General features: G+C 41.1%; 1 protein-coding gene across 5 annotated transcripts in view; it reads right to left on the reverse strand.

Moving 5' to 3' along the window:
• Nucleotides 1-11,908, reverse strand: part of LOC110533773 (unconventional myosin-Ic) — a 44,544-nt gene extending 32,636 nt beyond the window's left edge. The window contains exons 1-2 of one of the 5 annotated variants that reach the window (XM_036990179.2): nucleotides 11,572-11,883; nucleotides 506-546 (exon numbers count right to left, since the gene is read on the reverse strand). In XM_036990179.2, coding sequence (XP_036846074.1) covers nucleotides 506-529 — 24 coding nt within the window. In that variant the 5' untranslated portion in view covers nucleotides 530-546; nucleotides 11,572-11,883. Of the gene's footprint in view, nucleotides 1-505; nucleotides 547-7,044; nucleotides 7,195-11,571 lie in introns of those variants that run through there. The other 4 variants (XM_090186516.1, XM_090186518.1, XM_036990181.2 and 1 more) reach the window with 4 other exon arrangements.
• Nucleotides 11,909-19,417: the final 7,509 nt, after the last annotated feature.

Consider the following 19,417-nt stretch of genomic DNA (forward strand, 5'->3'; position numbering starts at 1 on the left):
GCGTCACTACAGACCCTGATTCGATCCCGGGCTGTGTCACAGCCGTCTGTGATCGGCTGTCCCCATAGGGTGGGGCACAATTGGCCCAGCATCGTCCGAGTTAGGGGAGGGTTTGGCTGGGGTATGCCGTCTTAACTGACTTGCCTAGTTAAGTAAAGGTTAAATAAATAAAATAAAAAAGACACTGTGCGGTATGTCTAAAAATAGGACATGGCTCATGCAAACACAAGCAACAAACAAAACAACAACAGATGCACAGTAGGCCTACAGTAAACAAGCAACTGAGTGACTGTATGCACATGTGTATATTTGAACGGCAGTTTAATAACTTTAGTTTAAGCAACAAAGTGCATGGTCAAATTTAATAAGCTATTAAGAAACTGGATCATTTTGCAGGGAGTTTGATCTTGGCAATACAGATGCATGTTTGGACATTCCGCAGCTGACAGAAATACATCAGATAATGTTCCCTCATGCACCACACAAAGAAAAAACATCATATCACCTTCCAGTGAGGAGGGAGGCTCATTCCGAGGTCAAGCTGATCTAACAGAGGAGGCAAACACAGTCCACACCCAGCTGGTTACACACAGAGATCACAGACCACCACATACCTCCTCCATGTCCATAAGGCTTGAAGGGACATTGGAATGAAATGTTTAAATGTTAGCTCATAACAAGTTATAAGTGGTTAATAGGAGAAAGGGGTTATGGTAAGTTATAAGTAGTTAATAGGAAGGGGGTGGGAGAGTTACAAAGTCATCACATACTTTCAATGTTGTGTGTAAACAGTTGACCATCTGCTGAAGACAGAGGGCAGAACTAAAGTTTACAGCAGAGACAATAGTTTAGAATCAAGTCTACTATCTAACAATGATGGTAGCAATATACTGCTCCATTGCATAACTCTTGTTCCTCACCTGTCAAAACTATAACCTAGGCATGATTACAAAACGTAACACACTGTGAAATTGTCAATAAATTCAATATTTGCTTGAAATAACTCTAACATTTTTGGGCCAGCGGGAGAATATAGCAGTTTGGTTAGATACATTTTTATTCTTGCAAATAAATACAATCTTGTATTCGATACATAAGACAAAAGTGCTTAATTAACATATTGGCAAAATTATACAAGTTGCAAAGTAAAAACAAGAGCAAAAGTGTGTTAGTTTTACAATGTTTAATTATTGGGTTATTTCAATACATTTTGAGTGTGATATTAATGATAAGAATTTAGCCTACGAATAATGAATAATACAGTGCCTTCAGAAAGTATTCACACCCCTGGACATTTTCCACATTTTGTTGTGTTGCAGCCTGAAAATAAAATGTAGATTTTTGGTCACTGGTCTACACACAATACCCAATAATGTCAAAGTTGAACTATGTTTTTCACATTTTATACAAATGTATAAAAAATGAAAAGCAGTAATGTCTTGAGTCAATAAGTATTCAACCCCTTTGTTATTGCAAGCCTAAATAAGTTCAGGAGTAATTGTGTTCTTAAGTTGCATAATAAGTTGCATGGATTCGCTGTGTGCAATAATAGTGTTTAACATGATTTTTGAATGACTACCTGATCTCTGTACCCCACACATACAATTATCTGTCCCTCAGTCGAGCAGTGAATTTCAAACACAGATTCAACCACAAAGACCTGGAAGGTTTTCCAATGCCTCGCAAAGAAGGATACCGATTGGTAGATGGGTAAAAAATAATCCCTTTTAGCATGGCAAAGTTATTAATTACACTTTGGATGGTGTATCAATACACCCAGTCACTATAAAGATACAGGTGTCCTTCCTAACTCAGTTGTCGAAGAAGAAGGAAAACGCTCAGGGATTTCACCATGAGGCCAATGTTGACTTTAAAACAGTTACAGAGTTTAATGGCTGTGATAGGAGAAAACTGACAATGGATCAACAATATTGTAGTTACTCCACAACATTAACCTAATTGACTGAGTGAAAAGAAGGAAGCCTGTACAGAATAAAAATATTCCAAAACATGCATACTGTTTGCAACAAGGCACTAAAGTATTAATGTAAAACATGTGGGAAAGCAATACACTTTTTTTCCTAAATAAAATGTCTGGGGCAAATCCAATACAACACATTACTGAGTACCACTCTCCATATTTTCAAGCATAGTGGTGGCTGCATCACGTTCTGGGTATGCTTGTAATTGTTAAGGACTGGGGAGTTTTTCAGGATAAAAAATAAACTGAATGGAGCTAAGCACAGGCAAAATCCGAGAGGAAAACCTGGTTCCGTCTGCTTTCTACCAGACACTGGAAGATGAATTCCCCTTTCAGCAGGACAACAACCTAAAACACAAGGCAGAATCTACACTGGAGTTGCTTACCAAGAAGATAGTAAATGTTCCAGACTTATATCTACTTGAAAATCTATGGTAAGACCTGAAAATGGTTGTCAAGAAATGATTAAAAAAAACGATTTGACAGAGTTTGAATAATTTTGAAATGTTGCACAATCCAGGTGGAAAGAGACTTACCCAGAAAGACTCACAGCTGTTATCTCTGCCAAAGGTTTTTCTAGAAATTATTGACATGAGTGTACATTTATTTTTCAATAAATTTGCAAACATTTCTAAAAACATGTTTTTACTTTGTGATTATGGGGTATTGTGTGTTGATGGGTGAGAAAATAATATTTATTCCTTTTTGAATTCAGGCTGTAACACAAAATGTACAATAAGGGGTATGAATACTTTCTGAAGACACCGTAAATGTTCCACAATATAACAATTCTGAAGCCTATGCAATACAAGCTTGGACCGATAAAGGGTAATTGTGTTGACCATTATTATAAAGCTATTCAACGTTGCACTCAGCTAGCTACAAAACACCATAGCCAGCTAGGCCTGATAGTCCAGAGGGCAGGTGAAATAATTGTTCCATTTTATGATACAAGTATCAAACCTGGTACACTAATACTAAATACCTTAAGGAACATTTTAAAGATTGGAGGCAGCCTGTGAAGACTGTCAGTTAACCAGGGAGGCCATTTTTATAAAATGGCTGCCATTCAAATTTCCTGTTAGTTATCTACCCACTAAATAAACTCAACATATAATATAGACAATAATTCAGAGGTCATCACGGCTACGACCTGGCTTCGGTATCCTGGAAGGATATTGACCTCATCCCGTCAGTAGAGGATGCCTGGTTATTCTTTAAAAGTGCTTTCCTCACCATCTTAAATAATCATGCCCCATTTAAAAAATGTAGAACTAAGAACAGATATAGCCCTTGGTTCACTCCAGACTTGACTGCCATTGACCAGCACAAAAACATCCTGTGGTGTCCTGCTTTAGCATCGAATAGCCCCCACGATATGCAACTTTACAGGGAAGTTAGGAACCAATATAGACAGTCAGTTAGGAAAGCTAAGGCTGGCTTTTTCGAACAGAAATTTGCATCCTGCAGTACAAATTCCCAAAAGTTTTGGGACACTGTAAAGTCCATGGAGAAAAGAGGACCGCTTCCCATCTTCCCACTGCACTGAGGCTAGGAAACACTGTCACCACTGATAAATCCACGATATTCGAGGATTTCCAAAAGCATTTTTCTACAGCTGGCCATCCTTTCCACCGGGCTACCCCTACCCCGGCCAACAGCTCTGCACCCCACGCAGCAAGTTGCCCAAGCTCCCCTTTCTCCTTCACCCAAATACAGACAGCTGATGTCCTGAAAGAGCGGCAAAATCTGGACCCCTACAAATCAGCTGGGCTAGACAATCTGAACCTTCTCTTACTAGCCTATTCAACCTATCTTTGTATCGTCTGAGATCCCTAAAGATTGGAAAGCTCCCGCAGCCATCCCCTTCTTCAAAGGGGGAGACACTCTAGACACCAACTTTTACAGACCTATATCCATCCTGCCCTGCCTTTCTAAAGCCTTTGAAAGCCAAGTTAACAAACAGATCACCGACCATTCCGAATCCTACCGTACCTTCTCCACTATGAAATATGGTTTCCGAGCTGGTCATGGGTACACCTCAACCACGCTCAAGGTCCTAAACGATATCATAACCGCCATTGATAAAAGATAGTACTGTGCAGCCGTCTTCATCGACCTGGCCAAGGCTTTCGACTCTGTCAATCACCGCATTCTTATTGGCAGACTCAACAGTCTTTGTTTCTAAAATGATTGCCTCGCCTGGTTCACCAACTACTTCTCAGATAGAGTTCAGTGTGTCAAATCGGAGGTCCTGCTGTCCGGACCTCTGGCAGTCTTTATGGGGGTGCCACAGGGTTCAATTCTTGGGCCAACTTTTTTCTCTGTATATATCAATGATTTCACTCTTGCTGCTGGTGATTCTCTGATCCACCTCTATGCAGACGACACCATTCTGTATAATTCTGGCCCTTCTTTGGACACTGTGTTGACAAACCTCCAGACGAGCTTCAATGCCATACAACATTCCTTCCGTGGAGTGTCTTCCAACTGCTCTTAACCTCTCTGGGATATGTGGGATGCTAGCGTCCCACCTGGCCAAAAGCCAGTGAAAATGCAGAGCGCCAAATTCAAATAAATTACTATAAAAATCAAACTTTCATGAAATCACACATGCAAGATACCAAATTAAAGCTACACTTGTTGCGAATCCAGCCAACATGTCAGATTTTAAAAAGGCTTTTCCGCGAAACAAACAATGCTATTATCTGAGGATAGCACCATAGTAAACAAAGAGAGAAAAGCATATTTCAACCCTGCAGGCGCGACACAAAACACAGAAACAAAAATATAATTCATGCCTTACCTTTAACGAGCTTCTTTTGTTGGCACTCCAATATGTCCCATAAACATCACAAATGGCCCTTTTGTTAGATGAATTCCGTTGATATACAGTGCCTTGCGAAAGTATTCGGCCCCCTTGAACTTTGCGACCTTTTGCCACATTTCAGGCTTCAAACATAAAGATATAAAACTGTATTTTTTTGTGAAGAATCAACAACAAGTGGGACACAATCATGAAGTGGAACGACATTTATTGGATATTTCAAACTTTTTTAACAAATCAAAAACTGAAAAATTGGGCGTGCAAAATTATTCAGCCCCCTTAAGTTAATACTTTGTAGCGCCACCTTTTGCTGCGATTACAGCTGTAAGTCGCTTGGGGTATGTCTCTATCAGTTTTGCACATCGAGAGACTGAAGTTTTTTTCCCATTCCTCCTTGCAAAACAGCTCGAGCTCAGTGAGGTTGGATGGAGAGCATTTGTGAACAGCAGTTTTCAGTTCTTTCCACATATTCTCGATTGGATTCAGGTCTGGACTTTGACTTGGCCATTTCCGAATGCTGCCCCCTATCCGAGAGAAGTTAATGTGACTATGTAAGGAGAGTTTACAGTCTAACCAGACACCTAGGTATTTGTAGTTGTCCACATATTCTAAGTCAGAACCATCCAGAGTAGTGATGCTAGTCGGCCGGGCGACCATTCCATTGTAGATTTTGCTTTATGTTTTGGATCATTGTCTTGTTGGAAGACAAATCTCCGTCCCAGTCTCAGGTCTTTTGCAGACTCCATCAGGTTTTCTTCCAGAATGGTCCTGTATTTGGCTCCATCCATCTTCCCATCAATTTTAACCATCTTCCCTGTCCCTGCTGAAGAAAAGCAGGCCCAAACCATGATGCTGCCACCACCATGTTTGACAGTGGGGATGGTGTGTTCAGCTGTGTTGCTTTTACGCCAAACGTAACGTTTTGCATTGTTGCCAAAAAGTTCAATTTTGGTTTCATCTGACCAGAGCACCTTCTTCCACATGTTTGGTGTGTCTCCCAGGTGGCTTGTGGCAAACTTTAAACAACACTTTTTATGGATATCTTTAAGAAATGGCTTTCTTCTTGCCACTCTTCCATAAAGGCCAGATTTGTGCAATATACGACTGATTGTTGTCCTATGGACAGAGTCTCCCACCTCAGCTGTAGATCTCTGCAGTTCATCCAGAGTGATCATGGGCCTCTTGGCTGCATCTCTGATCAGTCTTCTCCTTGTATGAGCTGAAAGTTTAGAGGGACGGCCAGGTCTTGGTAGATTTGCAGTGGTCTGATACTCCTTCCATTTCAATATTATCGCTTGCACAGTGCTCCTTGGGATGTTTAAAGCTTGGGAAATCTTTTTGTATCCAAATCCGGCTTTAAACTTCTTCACAACAGTATCTCGGACCTGCCTGGTGTGTTCCTTGTTCTTCATGATGCTCTCTGCGCTTTTAACGGACCTCTGAGACTATCACAGTGCAGGTGCATTTATACGGAGACTTGATTACACACAGGTGGATTGTATTTATCATCATTAGTCATTTAGGTCAACATTGGATCATTCAGAGATCCTCACTGAACTTCTGGAGAGAGTTTGCTGCACTGAAAGTAAAGGGGCTGAATAATTTTGCACGCCCAATTTTTCAGTTTTTGATTTGTTAAAAAAGTTTGAAATATCCAATAAATGTCGTTCCACTTCATGATTGTGTCCCACTTGTTGTTGATTCTTCACAAAAAAATACAGTTTTATATCTTTATGTTTGAAGCCTGAAATGTGGCAAAAGGTCGCAAAGTTCAAGGGGGCCGAATACTTTCGCAAGGCACTGTAGCTAGCTAATTAACTACATTAACTACTAAGGTTAACTAGTTAACATTTCACACAGATTTCCAGGGTCCAGTGAGCAACTAACGTTATAGCTTGAGGAACGGCAACGAGTCGTATACCATTTAATACGATAGCTAATTGGTTCCTCGAGTTAACGTTACCTCATCTGATGTTGAAACGTTAATTTATCTAATTTTCACATCATAAACTCAATTATTTGATCAGCTAAGTTAGCTAAAGTTGATCAACATTTGCTAGCTAATTGAGAATTTGATCCCGGTACTGTAGCAAGATACTTAACAATGCTAACAATTATTGTTCCACCACACTTGCTCCCTAACCTCAAACTTTCCAAATGCCAGTTGTTTTTCAGTTACAGCTCATGAAGTACGCTTCATCACCTTCTCACCTCCGTCTCCAGGCTTCTCACCTACCTCTTCGTTGTTGATCAGGGGAAGCGCTAGTGTGTTGTAACTGGCAAACTGCCTTTCCACTCTCCGCTGTCTTTCCAGAACGCGTACTGATGCTGTAATTAAGCAAGCTGTCTGTCTCTTCTCTCAGTCATGTGCTGCATTCTGTTATGTGAATGACTGGCTGAACCCAAGCTCGAGCCTTGGATACAGACAGTATTGCTCAAAACGCGTATCACTGGTTCGCTTACAGCCATTATTGACCCAAACGCGCATATTAGAATCACGTAGCTGACCTATTCTGGTTTAAAAACAGTGAATTTGCCGAAAGGTGACTAGTTTGCATCCCTGTATAGTCCATTCTTATTCTTACATGCTCTATGTTTGATCTGCTTTTGAAAGCAAAAGTCGAATTGAAAACATTAATGCATTGTTGAATTCGATTTTCATAATAGCAAGCTACGACTAATGGTTTGGATAGCTGAACTAGCAATTCTGTTTGTTTGGTTACCAAGGCTACTACTGTACCTATCTAGTTAACTTGCTACCTACTTCAGTGGATATTTAACACATTTTTACCTGCAAATGAACACATTTTTTTTGCGTCAAATGTGTTAAATTATAGCGATAATATAAAAGGGATAATCAACTCGGAGCTATATGCGTTCCCTGGGAAATAATGCAATTCCGTGTCATTCATTATTTTCCATTGTCCCTCGTTGATTATCCCTTACATATTCTGTTTAGTGTCAATTTTAAGAAACGTGACAGGAAACCTGCCCTGTACACGTCACTTCAGGAGAAATACAATACCAGCAGAGAAACAGGTAACCAATTATTGGAACTCTAGGGGCAGTATTGTCATTTTTGGAAAAACAACATTCCCGTTTTAAACGGGATATTTTGTCAGGAAAAGATGCTAGAATATGCATACAATTGACAGCTTTCGATAGAAAACACTCTAACGTTTCCAAAACTGTAAAGATATTGTCTGTGAGTATGACAGAACTGATGTTGCAAGCGAAAGCCTGAGAAAAATCCAATCCGGAAGTGCCCCAGGTTTTGAAAGCGCTGCGTTCCAATGACTCCCTATTTGGCTGTGAATGTACCATCAACGAGCTTACGCTTTCTACGTATTCCCCAAGGTGTCTAAAGCATTGTGACGTAGTTTTACGCATTTCTGTTGAAGAATAGCCGTAGGCAAGCACATTGCGTAAGTGGTCACATGGTGGTTCCGAGAGAGATTCTCGCGTAAAGTACAGAGGTAGCCATTACTCCAATCGGTCCTAGAGAAAAACGAATTGTCCCTCCGGATATATTATCGAATAGATATTAGAAAAACACCTTGAGGATGGATTCTAAACAACGTTTGCCATGTTTCTGTCGATATTATGGAGCTAATTTGGAATATTTTTTCGGTGTTGTGGTGACTGCAATTTCCGGGCGATTTCTCAGCCAAATGTGAAGAACAAAGGAGCTGTTTCACCTACAAAAATAATATTTTGGGAAAAAATTAACTTTGGCAATCAAATCAAATCAAATCAAATTTTATTTGTCACATACACATGGTTAGCAGATGTTAATGCAAGTGTAGCGAAATGCTTGTGCTTCTAGTTCCGACAATGCAGTAATAACAAGTAATCTAACTAACAATTCCAAAACTACTGTCTTGTACACAGTGTAACGGGATAAAGAATATGTACATAAGGATATATGAATGAGTGATGGTACAGAGCAGCATAGGCAAGATACAGTAGATGGTATCGAGTACAGTATGTACAAATGAGATGAGTATGTAAACAAAGTGGCATAGTTTAAAGTGGCTAGTGATACATGTATTACATAAGGATACAGTCGATGATATAGAGTACAGTATATACGTATGCATATGAGATGAATAATGTAGGGTAAGTAACATTATATAAGGTAGCATTGTTTAAAGTGGCTAGTGATATATTTACATCATTTCCCATCAATTCCCATTATTAAAGTGGCTGGAGTTGAGTCAGTGTCAGTGTGTTGGCAGCAGCCACTCAGTGTTAGTGGTGGCTGTTTAACAGTCTGATGGCCTTGAGATAGAAGCTGTTTTTCAGTCTCTCGGTCCCAGCTTTGATGCACCTGTACTGACCTCGCCTTCTGGATGATAGCGGGGTGAACAGGCAGTGGCTCGGGTGGTTGATGTCCTTGATGATCTTTATGGCCTTCCTGTGACATCGGGTGGTGTAGGTGTCCTGGAGGGCAGGTAGTTTGCCCCCGGTGATGCGTTGTGCAGACCTCACTACCCTCTGGAGAGCCTTACGGTTGAGGGCGGTGCAGTTGCCATACCAGGCGGTGATACAGCCCGCCAGGATGCTCTCGATTGTGCATCTGTAGAAGTTTGTGAGTGCTTTTGGTGACAAGCCGAATTTCTTCAGCCTCCTGAGGTTGAAGAGGCGCTGCTGCGCCTTCTTCACGATGCTGTCTGTGTGAGTGGACCAATTCAGTTTGTCTGTGATGTGTATGCCGAGGAACTTAAAACTTGCTACCCTCTCCACTACTGTTCCATCGATGTGGATAGGGGGGTGTTCCCTCTGCTGTTTCCTGAAGTCCACAATCATCTCCTTAGTTTTGTTGACGTTGAGTGTGAGGTTATTTTCCTGACACCACACACCGAGGGCCCTCACCTCCTCCCTGTAGGCCGTCTCGTCGTTGTTGGTAATCAAGCCTACCACTGTTGTGTCGTCCGCAAACTTGATGATTGAGTTGGAGGCGTGCGTGGCCACGCAGTCGTGGGTGAACAGGGAGTACAGGAGAGGGCTCAGAACGCACCCTTGTGGGGCCCCAGTGTTGAGGATCAGCGGGGAGGAGATGTTGTTGCCTACCCTCACCACCTGGGGGCGGCCCTGGGGGAAGTCCAGTACCCAGTTGCACAGGGCGGGGTCGAGACCCAGGGTCTCGAGCTTGATGACGAGCTTGGAGGGTACTATGGTGTTGAATGCCGAGCTGTAGTCAATGAACAGCATTCTCACATAGGTATTCCTCTTGTCCAGATGGGTTAGGGCAGTGTGCAGTGTGGTTGAGATTGCATCGTCTGTGGACCTATTTGGGCGGTAAGCAAATTGGAGTGGGTCTAGGGTGTCAGGTAGGGTGGAGGTGATTTGGTCCTTGACTAGTCTCTCAAAGCACTTCAAAGCACTTCAATCTACCAGGGAGTCTCGTGAGTGAAAACATCCGAAGTTCATCAAAGGTAAACGATTTAATTTGATTGCTTTTCTGATTTCCGTGACAAGGTTGCCTGCTGCTAGCAAGGCATAATGCTATGCTAGGCTATTATAAACTTACACAAATGCTTGTCTAGCGTTGGCTGTAAAGCATATTTTGAAAATCTGAGATGACAGGGTGATTAACAAAAGGCTAAGCTGTGTCTCAATATATTTAATTTGTGATTTTCATGAATAGGAACATTTTCTAGGGATATTTATGCCCACTGCGTTATGCTAATTAGTTTCAGGCGATGATTACGCTCCCGCATGCGGGTTTGGGAGTCGCTAGAGGTTAAACAGGTAACCCCATCAATACATTTTTTGTCCAAACTAAAACAGTTCGTCAAACAAAAACAGTTGCTTGGTAACCAGATACCATCATCAAAGATTATTTTTATTTTTATAACTAAAACAAGATAGACCACAACCTGTCATTTCAAATGGGAACAAATGAGCCATAGTGGGCAGAACAAGCAAGGAGGTGGGAAGAGCCAAGCACGAGCTAGCGAGATCCTATTGGCGCATTCTAGCATGAATTTGCATATTTCCGTTAGGGAACGCCTACTCCGTAAAGTGAGGTGTGCAATAGCTCAATTCGCCTTTGTACGCCTTCTAAACAAAGCAATTTTTAAAAACCTTGGCAAACGGTAGTTTACAAAAAAAGTATACAAAAAAAATTTGTCCACTGTTCATAATATATTATAGTTTTGGGAACAGAAAACTGAATTAAGATCAAATGTTTAATCGATGAGTAAATTCGCAGCATGTGGGCCAAAATCTATTTTGTTCCATCATCTCTCACTGCCGGCCACTGGGCTTCCTATGGTAGTGAGTGGAAACGTCAACCGGATGCTTCACTTTTATACATCCGGTAAAATATCTGTCTCATTGTTCTATCTGTGCCATGTTCTGTGGAGAAAAAAAGTGATAGTTCAAATATTTGCACAATCGTTGTGATTGGAGGATATCTATGAAGGTGATCAAATTAGGATAAAATCTTCTGTTCTTCTAGAGCTCATTAATGATAGAATGTTCATATTTGAAGATGGCAGAAAGGCCCATCTCTTTGGCACATGGAGTACAGGGAGTGGACTAACTAAAGAGACTTGTACCCAGGCTAGTATTATTGTACCAAGTTTGATACTTGTATCATAAAGTGGAATTTATCGGGTTTTTATCCGGTATCTATCGGGTTTTTATCCGCTGGATTATGACGAGGTCTGCCTGTTGCCTTCACTATAAATGTAATATGTCATCTAATTGAAGCAATGCTTTAGCCAAAGAAGAAAATGCTGGAATTAAATCTTACCTTGAAGTTGTATCTTTAGTTAATGTTCCCGTTATTTATGCAATCACACGAGCTCCGTAATCCTCTCAAACTAGCTACCGCATTAGAAAAGTGGCAGACGAACTGTAACCATGGTGTCCTGTCCTCTCGTTCCAATGCTTCTATTGTCTCCCCGTGCGCAAATAGTTTTGGAAGTACGTCATCAATTATCAAATATATCATTTTGGTGTGGTGTGTGCAACTACGGAATTTAAAATGTATACATTGCAAATATTCGACCTGTCTTCGAACTAAATTTTTACTTGCATTGTAGTAGTACTGGCCCCATGCATATAGACTTGTAAAAACTTCATTTACCAATAGGCCTACAAGTACACAACAGTAGGCTACACCAGGGGGCAGCAATAGCATATAAAATGTCATAAAAATAATAGAAACCCCCAAGATGCGTACATTGAAAATAATAACTTAATGACAAAGCATTTTTATTTGGATAGGAAATATTATCTTCAGACAATGTTAAAATGTAGTCCTATTGTTTCACTTTTAGATATAACTCTGGTATGGAGTGGTTTGCTGTGTGTTGGATTCAATGTATTGCGCTATGGAGAAAGGTTGTTAAGGTAATTGTATCATTTTGACGAAATCATCAGTTGAAGTGTTCATGTCAAATGTGTGTGTGTGCACGATGGACGGCTTTTATAGTTTCCTATGAGGCATGAATGTTCCGGGGGATAATGTAAGAAAGATGGAGAAGGAGAAGGTGCAAAAGTGTAGGTTATATCAAGATAGTGTTGTTTACCTTTAATCAAGCTATTGTGAGCTGCAGTGCTGATCCTTATCACATGAAGAGTTCAGGAAGAGTTATTTTCTTTCCTGCATTAGATTGATGATAGTGTGCTTCCACACATGAGTGATGAGCAGCTGCGCACCTACCTACCATCCTATGAGGATGGCCTTGCCATTCTCACATACTGCAGGCAGAAGACAAAATGCCCTTTGAAATGAAAAGCAAAACTGTTTGACAGAGCCATCAGTCAGACAGAGCTATCAGTCAACAGATCAGTCAAAAGATCAATCGCCACAGGAAGAGGGCTCATGTGGGGAGACAAAATCAAAAAGGCTCTGCAGAACAACAGAAAAAGGTAAGTGGGGTGGATTATGTATCAGAGGAAGAAGAAAACTATTGTGCAAGTCATTGCCAGGTGAGGTGGGGGGACCCGCAAATGTGATGTCCCCATGAACTGTAGAACAAAAATAATTAAAAGAAATGGCAGAGAATTTATATTTTCCAAATGGAGAACATTATCACGGAACAATCTAAGACTTTGATGTGGATCTGACTGATACAAAGAGCATTCAAATGTACAAAAAAATATTACATCACAAAGGGTAATATAATGAGGTTCTACCTGACAACAAAAGTATGCGAAGAGGCAAATTAAACTAATGAAAGAGAAGAAGCAAATGTTGCTGCTGATGACAATGAAACACCCTACCACCAATGCAGCAAAGAGTAGAACCCTAGTTGTCCATTGAGAACAAAGTACTTAAGGAACTGATCCACCATTTATGTGATGACACCACTTGAAGCTGATGTTCAGATCAAACTCAGTCTTCCTGATGGAAAGTACGAACAGGTCACTGATGAGGGCGGAGTTCTGAGGGACTGTTTATCTGAGTTCTGGGAGTTTTACAACCAGTGTACCATGGGTAGTACATTCAAGGTGCCATTTCATCGATACGACTTTGGGGGAAAGGATTGGCAAAGTGTAGGCCGCATTATTGCAGAAGGATGGAAAAAGGAGCGATGCCTACTTTTGAAAATGGCACCAGCAATATTGGAACAAACAGCTTTTGGAAAACTTCTTGAAGTACATAACCGAAAAGGAGCACTTGACCTTAGAGGCCTGTCGGTTGGATTTCAGCAGTGTAGATCCAGAGCCGTTGACAGAAATCCTGGATATTCACAGCTGTCAAAAGAAGGCAAAAGCAGACAACCTGGAAGAGGAGTTGTTGCACAAAACTCTGATTCAAGTGCCAGCATACATCATAGAGCAGTTGGCTACTACACTCTATCCACTGAAACAGGAGATGACAGAGATATTTGGTGCTTAGGAAGACCTACAGCCAACGGGAAGAAAAGTGCAGAATTCCATGGTTTTTCCAACTACCATGACACACAGGAAAGGGCATCCAGCGATAAACAGTTCATTCAGATTATGGATGAAATAAAACATTTTCCTTCCCAATGTACACACAATACCCCATAATGACAAAGCGGAAACAATTTTTGAAATGTTTATTAAAATACCTTTTTTACATTGGTATTCAGGCCCTTTGCTATGAGACTCAAAATTGAGCTCAGGTGCATCCTGTTTCCATTGATCATCCTTGAGATGTTTCTACAACTTAATTAGAGTCTACCTGTGGTGAATTCAATTGATTGGACATGATTTGGAAAGGCATAGACCTGTCTATATAAGGCACAGTTGACAGTGCATGTCAGAGCAAAAACCAAGAAATTAGGTTGAAAGAATTGTCCGTAGAGCTCAGAGACATGATTATGTGGAGGCACAGATCTGGGGAAGGGTACCAACATTTTTTTTTTAAATGGAAGAAGTTTGGAACCACCAAGACCCTTCCTAGAGCTGTTCGCCCAGCCAAACTGAGCAATCGGGGGAGAAGGGCCTTGGTCAGGTACAGTGGGGCAAAAAAGTATTTAGTCAGCCACCAATTGTGCAAGTTCTCCCACTTAAAAAGATGAGAGGCCTGTAATTTTCATCATACGTACACCTCAACTATGACAGACAAAATGAGAAAAGAAAATCCAGAAAATCACATTGTAGGATTTTTAATGAATTTATTTGCAAATTATAGTGGAAAATAAGTATTTGGTCACCTACAAACAAGCAAGAGTTCTGGCTCTCACAGACCTGTAACTTCTTCTTTAAGAGGCTCCTCTGTCCTCCACTCGTTACCTGTATTAATGGCACCTGTTTGAACTTGTTATCAGTATAAAAGACACATGTCAACAACCTCAAACAGTCACACTCCAAACTCCACTATGGCCAAGACCAATGAGCTGTCAAAGGACACCAGAAACAAAATTGTAGACCTGCACCAGGCTGGGAAGACTGAATCTGCAATAGGTAAGCAGCTTGGTTTGAAGAAATCAACTGTGGGAGCAATTATTAGGAAATGGAAGACATACAAGACCACTGATAATCTCCCTCGATCTGGGGCTCCACGCAAGATCTCACCCCGTGGGGTCAAAATGATCACAAGAACGGTGAGCAAAAATCCCAGAACCACACGGGGGGACCTAGTGAATGACCTGCAGAGAGCTGGGACCAAAATAACAAAGCCTACCATCAGTAATACACTACGCCGCCAGGGACTCAAATCCTGCAGTGCCCTGCTTAAGCCAGTACATGTCCAGGCCCGTCTGATATTTGCTAGAGAGCATTTGGATGATCCAGAAGAAGATTGGGAGAATGTCATATGGTCAGATGAAACCAAAATATAACTTTTTGGTAAAAACTCCACTCGTCGTGTTTGGAGGACAAAGAATGCTGAGTTGCATCCAAAGAACACCATACCTACTGTGAAGCATGGGGGTGGAAACATCATGCTTTGGGGCTGTTTTTCTGCAAAGGGACCAGGACGACTGATCCATGTAAAGGAAAGAATGAATGGGGCCATGTATCGTGAGATTTTGAGTGAAAACCTCCTTCCATCAGCAAGGGCATTGAAGATGAAACGTGGCTGGGTCTTTCAGCATGACAATGATCCTAAACACACTGCCTGGGCAACGAAGGAGTGGCTTCGTAAGAAGCATTTCAAGGTTCTGGAGTGGCCTAGCCAGTCTCCAGATCTCAACCCCATAGAAAATCTTTGGAGGGAGTTGAAAGTCCGTGTGGCCCAGCAACAGCCCCAAAATATCACAGCTCTAGAGGAGATCTGCATGGAGGAATGGGCCAAAATACCAGCAACAGTGTGTGAAAACCTTGTGAAGACTTACAGAAAACATTTGACCTCTGTCATTGCCAACAAAGGGTATATAACAAAGCATTGAGATAAACTTTTGTTATTGACCAAATACTTATTTTCCACCATAATTTGCAAATAAATTCATTAAAAATCCTACAATGTGATTTTCTGGATTTTTTTTCTCATTTTGTCTGTCGTAGTTGAAGTGTATCTATGATGAAAATTACAGGCCTCTCTCATCTTTCTAAGTAGGAGAACTTGCACAATTGGTGGCCGACTAAATACTTGTTTGCCCCACTGTAGGTGACCAAGAACCTGATGGTCACTCTGACAGAGCTCCAGTTTGCCAAAAGGCACCTGCTTGGAGTTTGCCAAAAGGCACATAAAAGACCCTCAGATCATGAGAAACAAGATTCTCTGGTCTGATGAAACCAAAACTGAACTCTTTGGCCTGTATCCCAAGTGTCACATCTGGAGGAAACCTGGCAACATCCCTACGATGAAGCATGGTGGTGACAGCATCATACTGCGGGCATGTTTTTTAGGATCGAGGGAAAGATGAACAGAGCAAAGTACAGAGAGATCCTTGATGAAAACCTGCTCCGCTCAGCACCTCAGACTGGGGCGAAGGTTCACCTTCCAACGGGACAATGACCCTAAGCACACAGCCAAGACAACGTAGGAGTGGCTTCGAGACAAGTCTTGAACCTGATCGAACATGTCTAGAGAGACCTGGAAATAGCTGTGCAGTGATGCTCCCCATCCAACCTGACAGAGCTTGAGAGGATCTGCAGAAAAGAATGTGAGAAACTCCCAAAATACAGGTGTGCCAAGCTTGTAGTGTCATACCCAAGAAGACTCGAGGCTGTAATCGCTGCCAAAGGTCCTTAAACAAAGTACTGAGGAAAGGGTCTGAATACTTATGTAAATGTGATTTCAGTTTTACATTTTTTATAAATTTACGAAAACATCAAAATATCTGTTTTTGCTCTGTCATTATGGTGTATTGTGTGTAGATTGATGAGGGGAAAAAACACTTTCATCCATTTTACAATAAGGCTGTAACATAACATGGGGAAAATGTCAAGGGGTCTGAATACATTCCGAATGCACTGTATGATGACATATCTAAGAGAAGCAGATTCACATCGGCTGTGTCAGTTCCTCCCGTTCTGCACAGGATCTGATCTGTTTTTGGGGAAGAGAATCGCAGTCAGCTTTACAGAGATCCAAGGCCTCCAGCAAAGACCACTAGTGCATATCTGCAGTTCTGTTCCAAAGTTGTCATAATAAACTGGGTGGTTTCAGCCCTGAATGCTGATTGGCTGACAAAAAAATGGTTTACTCTAATTACTTTGGTAACCAGTTTATAATAGCAATTAGGCAGCTCCGGGGTTTGTGGTATATGGTGTTGCGTCATGCCTATGAACAGCCCTTAGTCGTGGTATATTGGCCATATACCACACCCCCTTGGGTCTTATTTCTTAAATATACTATGACAACTACCCAGACTTTTTTTTGGGGGGGGGGGGGGTGTTAGAGTGTCACAACTAGTTATTGTCTTTGGATGTATAATTTGTTAACCTGTATTCAATGTTTGAACCAATTTGGATAATACCTCTGTTAGAACAGAGCATTAACCCACTGTTCCCTGGACAGTGAAGACGTGGATGTTGATTATGAGGGGCTGGATTAAATGTGGAAGACACATTTCAGTTGTACAACTGACTAGGTATCCCCCCATTCCTATCATTAATTTATAAGTAAAAAAATGTATGGAGCATCTGCAGATTGGCCCTTTAAGTGAGAGAAGAAGCTAAAATCCTCAACACCCAGTCCATCAAGGATCATTTGATGAAGTCTATAATTTCATATATACAGATCATCAGACATTATAAGGTTGTGTTCTGCCATGAGTTCAACACAAAGGTGAAACACATCCTCATTACAAGTGTAGTCTTTAAAAGCACAGTCCTCCCGTCAAGTATCAGCTTCCCTACGGTCCACAGGTTGTAAGTAGTTCTGGGCTCCGTACAGGTTGGGGAACGCATTCATCATTATTGGCCGACCATTGGGAGCCAGAGCGTTGTGGGATGGCCTTATTAAGTGGTTGCTCCATGCATAAACCACCTGATCCAGCACCTCCTAGACAGAGGAAATAATGTGGGATTCCACTGAGCTTGCACATTAGTTGACACTGATTTGACACATAGCTGAAGAGAGGCTTAAAAAGTTGCTTACCAGGAGAAAATGTTATTGATAATGTACATAAAGTTGGAAATTCATAGGGTTAAAAGGATACTCAAATTAAGTTAATTTGCACATGTACTGGAATACACACAGTACAATGACATGCATACTAAATCAGACAACTCAACTAACTATATGAGAGATGGTATTACCTGTATTGTGTTTTGGAAACAAAACTGGATCAGAAATGTGTCTAAGAAAATGTGTGCAAAGTGCCCATCTCCTCTAAGCTGGTCAAAATGGTCCATCCAAAACGAGCAACATTTGCTTCTCAGAGTGAGCCATAAACGCTCAATTCTTTGATTTCCAGTACTGGGCCCAAAGTGACACAGTCTGTTCCAGCCTCATCCACAGAGTGACACAGGCATTTTTGCATCTCTGCAATATGGGTATTTTCAGTTCCATGATCAAGCCTCAGTCTATGGGGGCATCCGTTACTGTCACTCACAGCATCCATGAAATACCCAGCGATGATCCTAGGGTCATTGTTTGTCTTGTAGCCTTCTAGCCATGTCATTTTGTGTGAAAACAGTAAAATGGGCCACAACCGTTATATTCTCAACTTCTCAGGTGGTTCCTTGTTCCCAGGTTGGCACCCTCACCTGGATGGAGGCACAGAAGTTGACTGACATTTTCCCTGTCGGTAACTATTCAGGCCATCTAACATTTCTGGTGCATTCACCAGTAGCCATGCTGTCGACCTAATGTTTGAAGCTGCTGTTGTATGAAAGAGAGCACCTCTGCTCCATCGGTTTTGTTTTTAACCCGCAAGAGCTGATTCCTGCTTAGAACTCTCTATATGATCTGAAAACGTATTGTTATGTTGTGTGAATCCACGACGGAAGTAGTCCTCAATGATATTGTCCATTGCCTATGTAAGAAATTAAGAAAATTAGGTGCTTATCAGGGCCACAAATACACCCCAACCAATCAATGTATAACAATAGACATGGGGAGTCTTAAGACATGGACAAAGTAGGTAACACCACGCCCCTCTAATTACACATATTATTACAATATCAGCTAAGCCACGGAAAATAATAACCCAAATTATCATAAAAAGCAGCACAATATTATCAACTCTGTCAGATAACATATACATTTTATATTTATTGTCCTAAACAGGACATTGATACACACACACAATGTGTAGCTTAATGGACCACAGGAATGTCTTTACCTGGAAGGTTATTGCTGTGCTGATCTATGCAACATGAATAGATGGAAATCACCACACAATGCTACAAATGAAGAAACATATCCTATATCTGGAAATGTTTAGATAGTATTTTGACATTTTTAGGTAGTATCTCGATATTTTGAATTAGTATTTCAAAATGTTGACTTGATATATCTAAAAATCTTGAGATAATATCGACTTTAAAAAAATGTTTTGGGTGGTGGGAATGGGCTTCTATAAAAACTAGACAACAACTGCTATTGGACAATATAGGGCTGAGCATGCAGGGTTGCATCATGTGGGCCTTTTGCATCTGTAATTAAAGTTACTCAATCAGTATTTAATCACTATTGTGTTGATTGATTAATTCCAGTCAATCATTTTGGATTGATAAGGTCTAGGTAGCCTAGCCACCCGAGGTTTGAATATAAAATACATTTGATC

Source organism: Oncorhynchus mykiss, chromosome 10 (genome assembly GCF_057628025.1).
Source record: "Oncorhynchus mykiss isolate SJ-2025 chromosome 10, ASM5762802v1, whole genome shotgun sequence".
Lineage (NCBI taxonomy): Eukaryota > Metazoa > Chordata > Actinopteri > Salmoniformes > Salmonidae > Oncorhynchus > Oncorhynchus mykiss.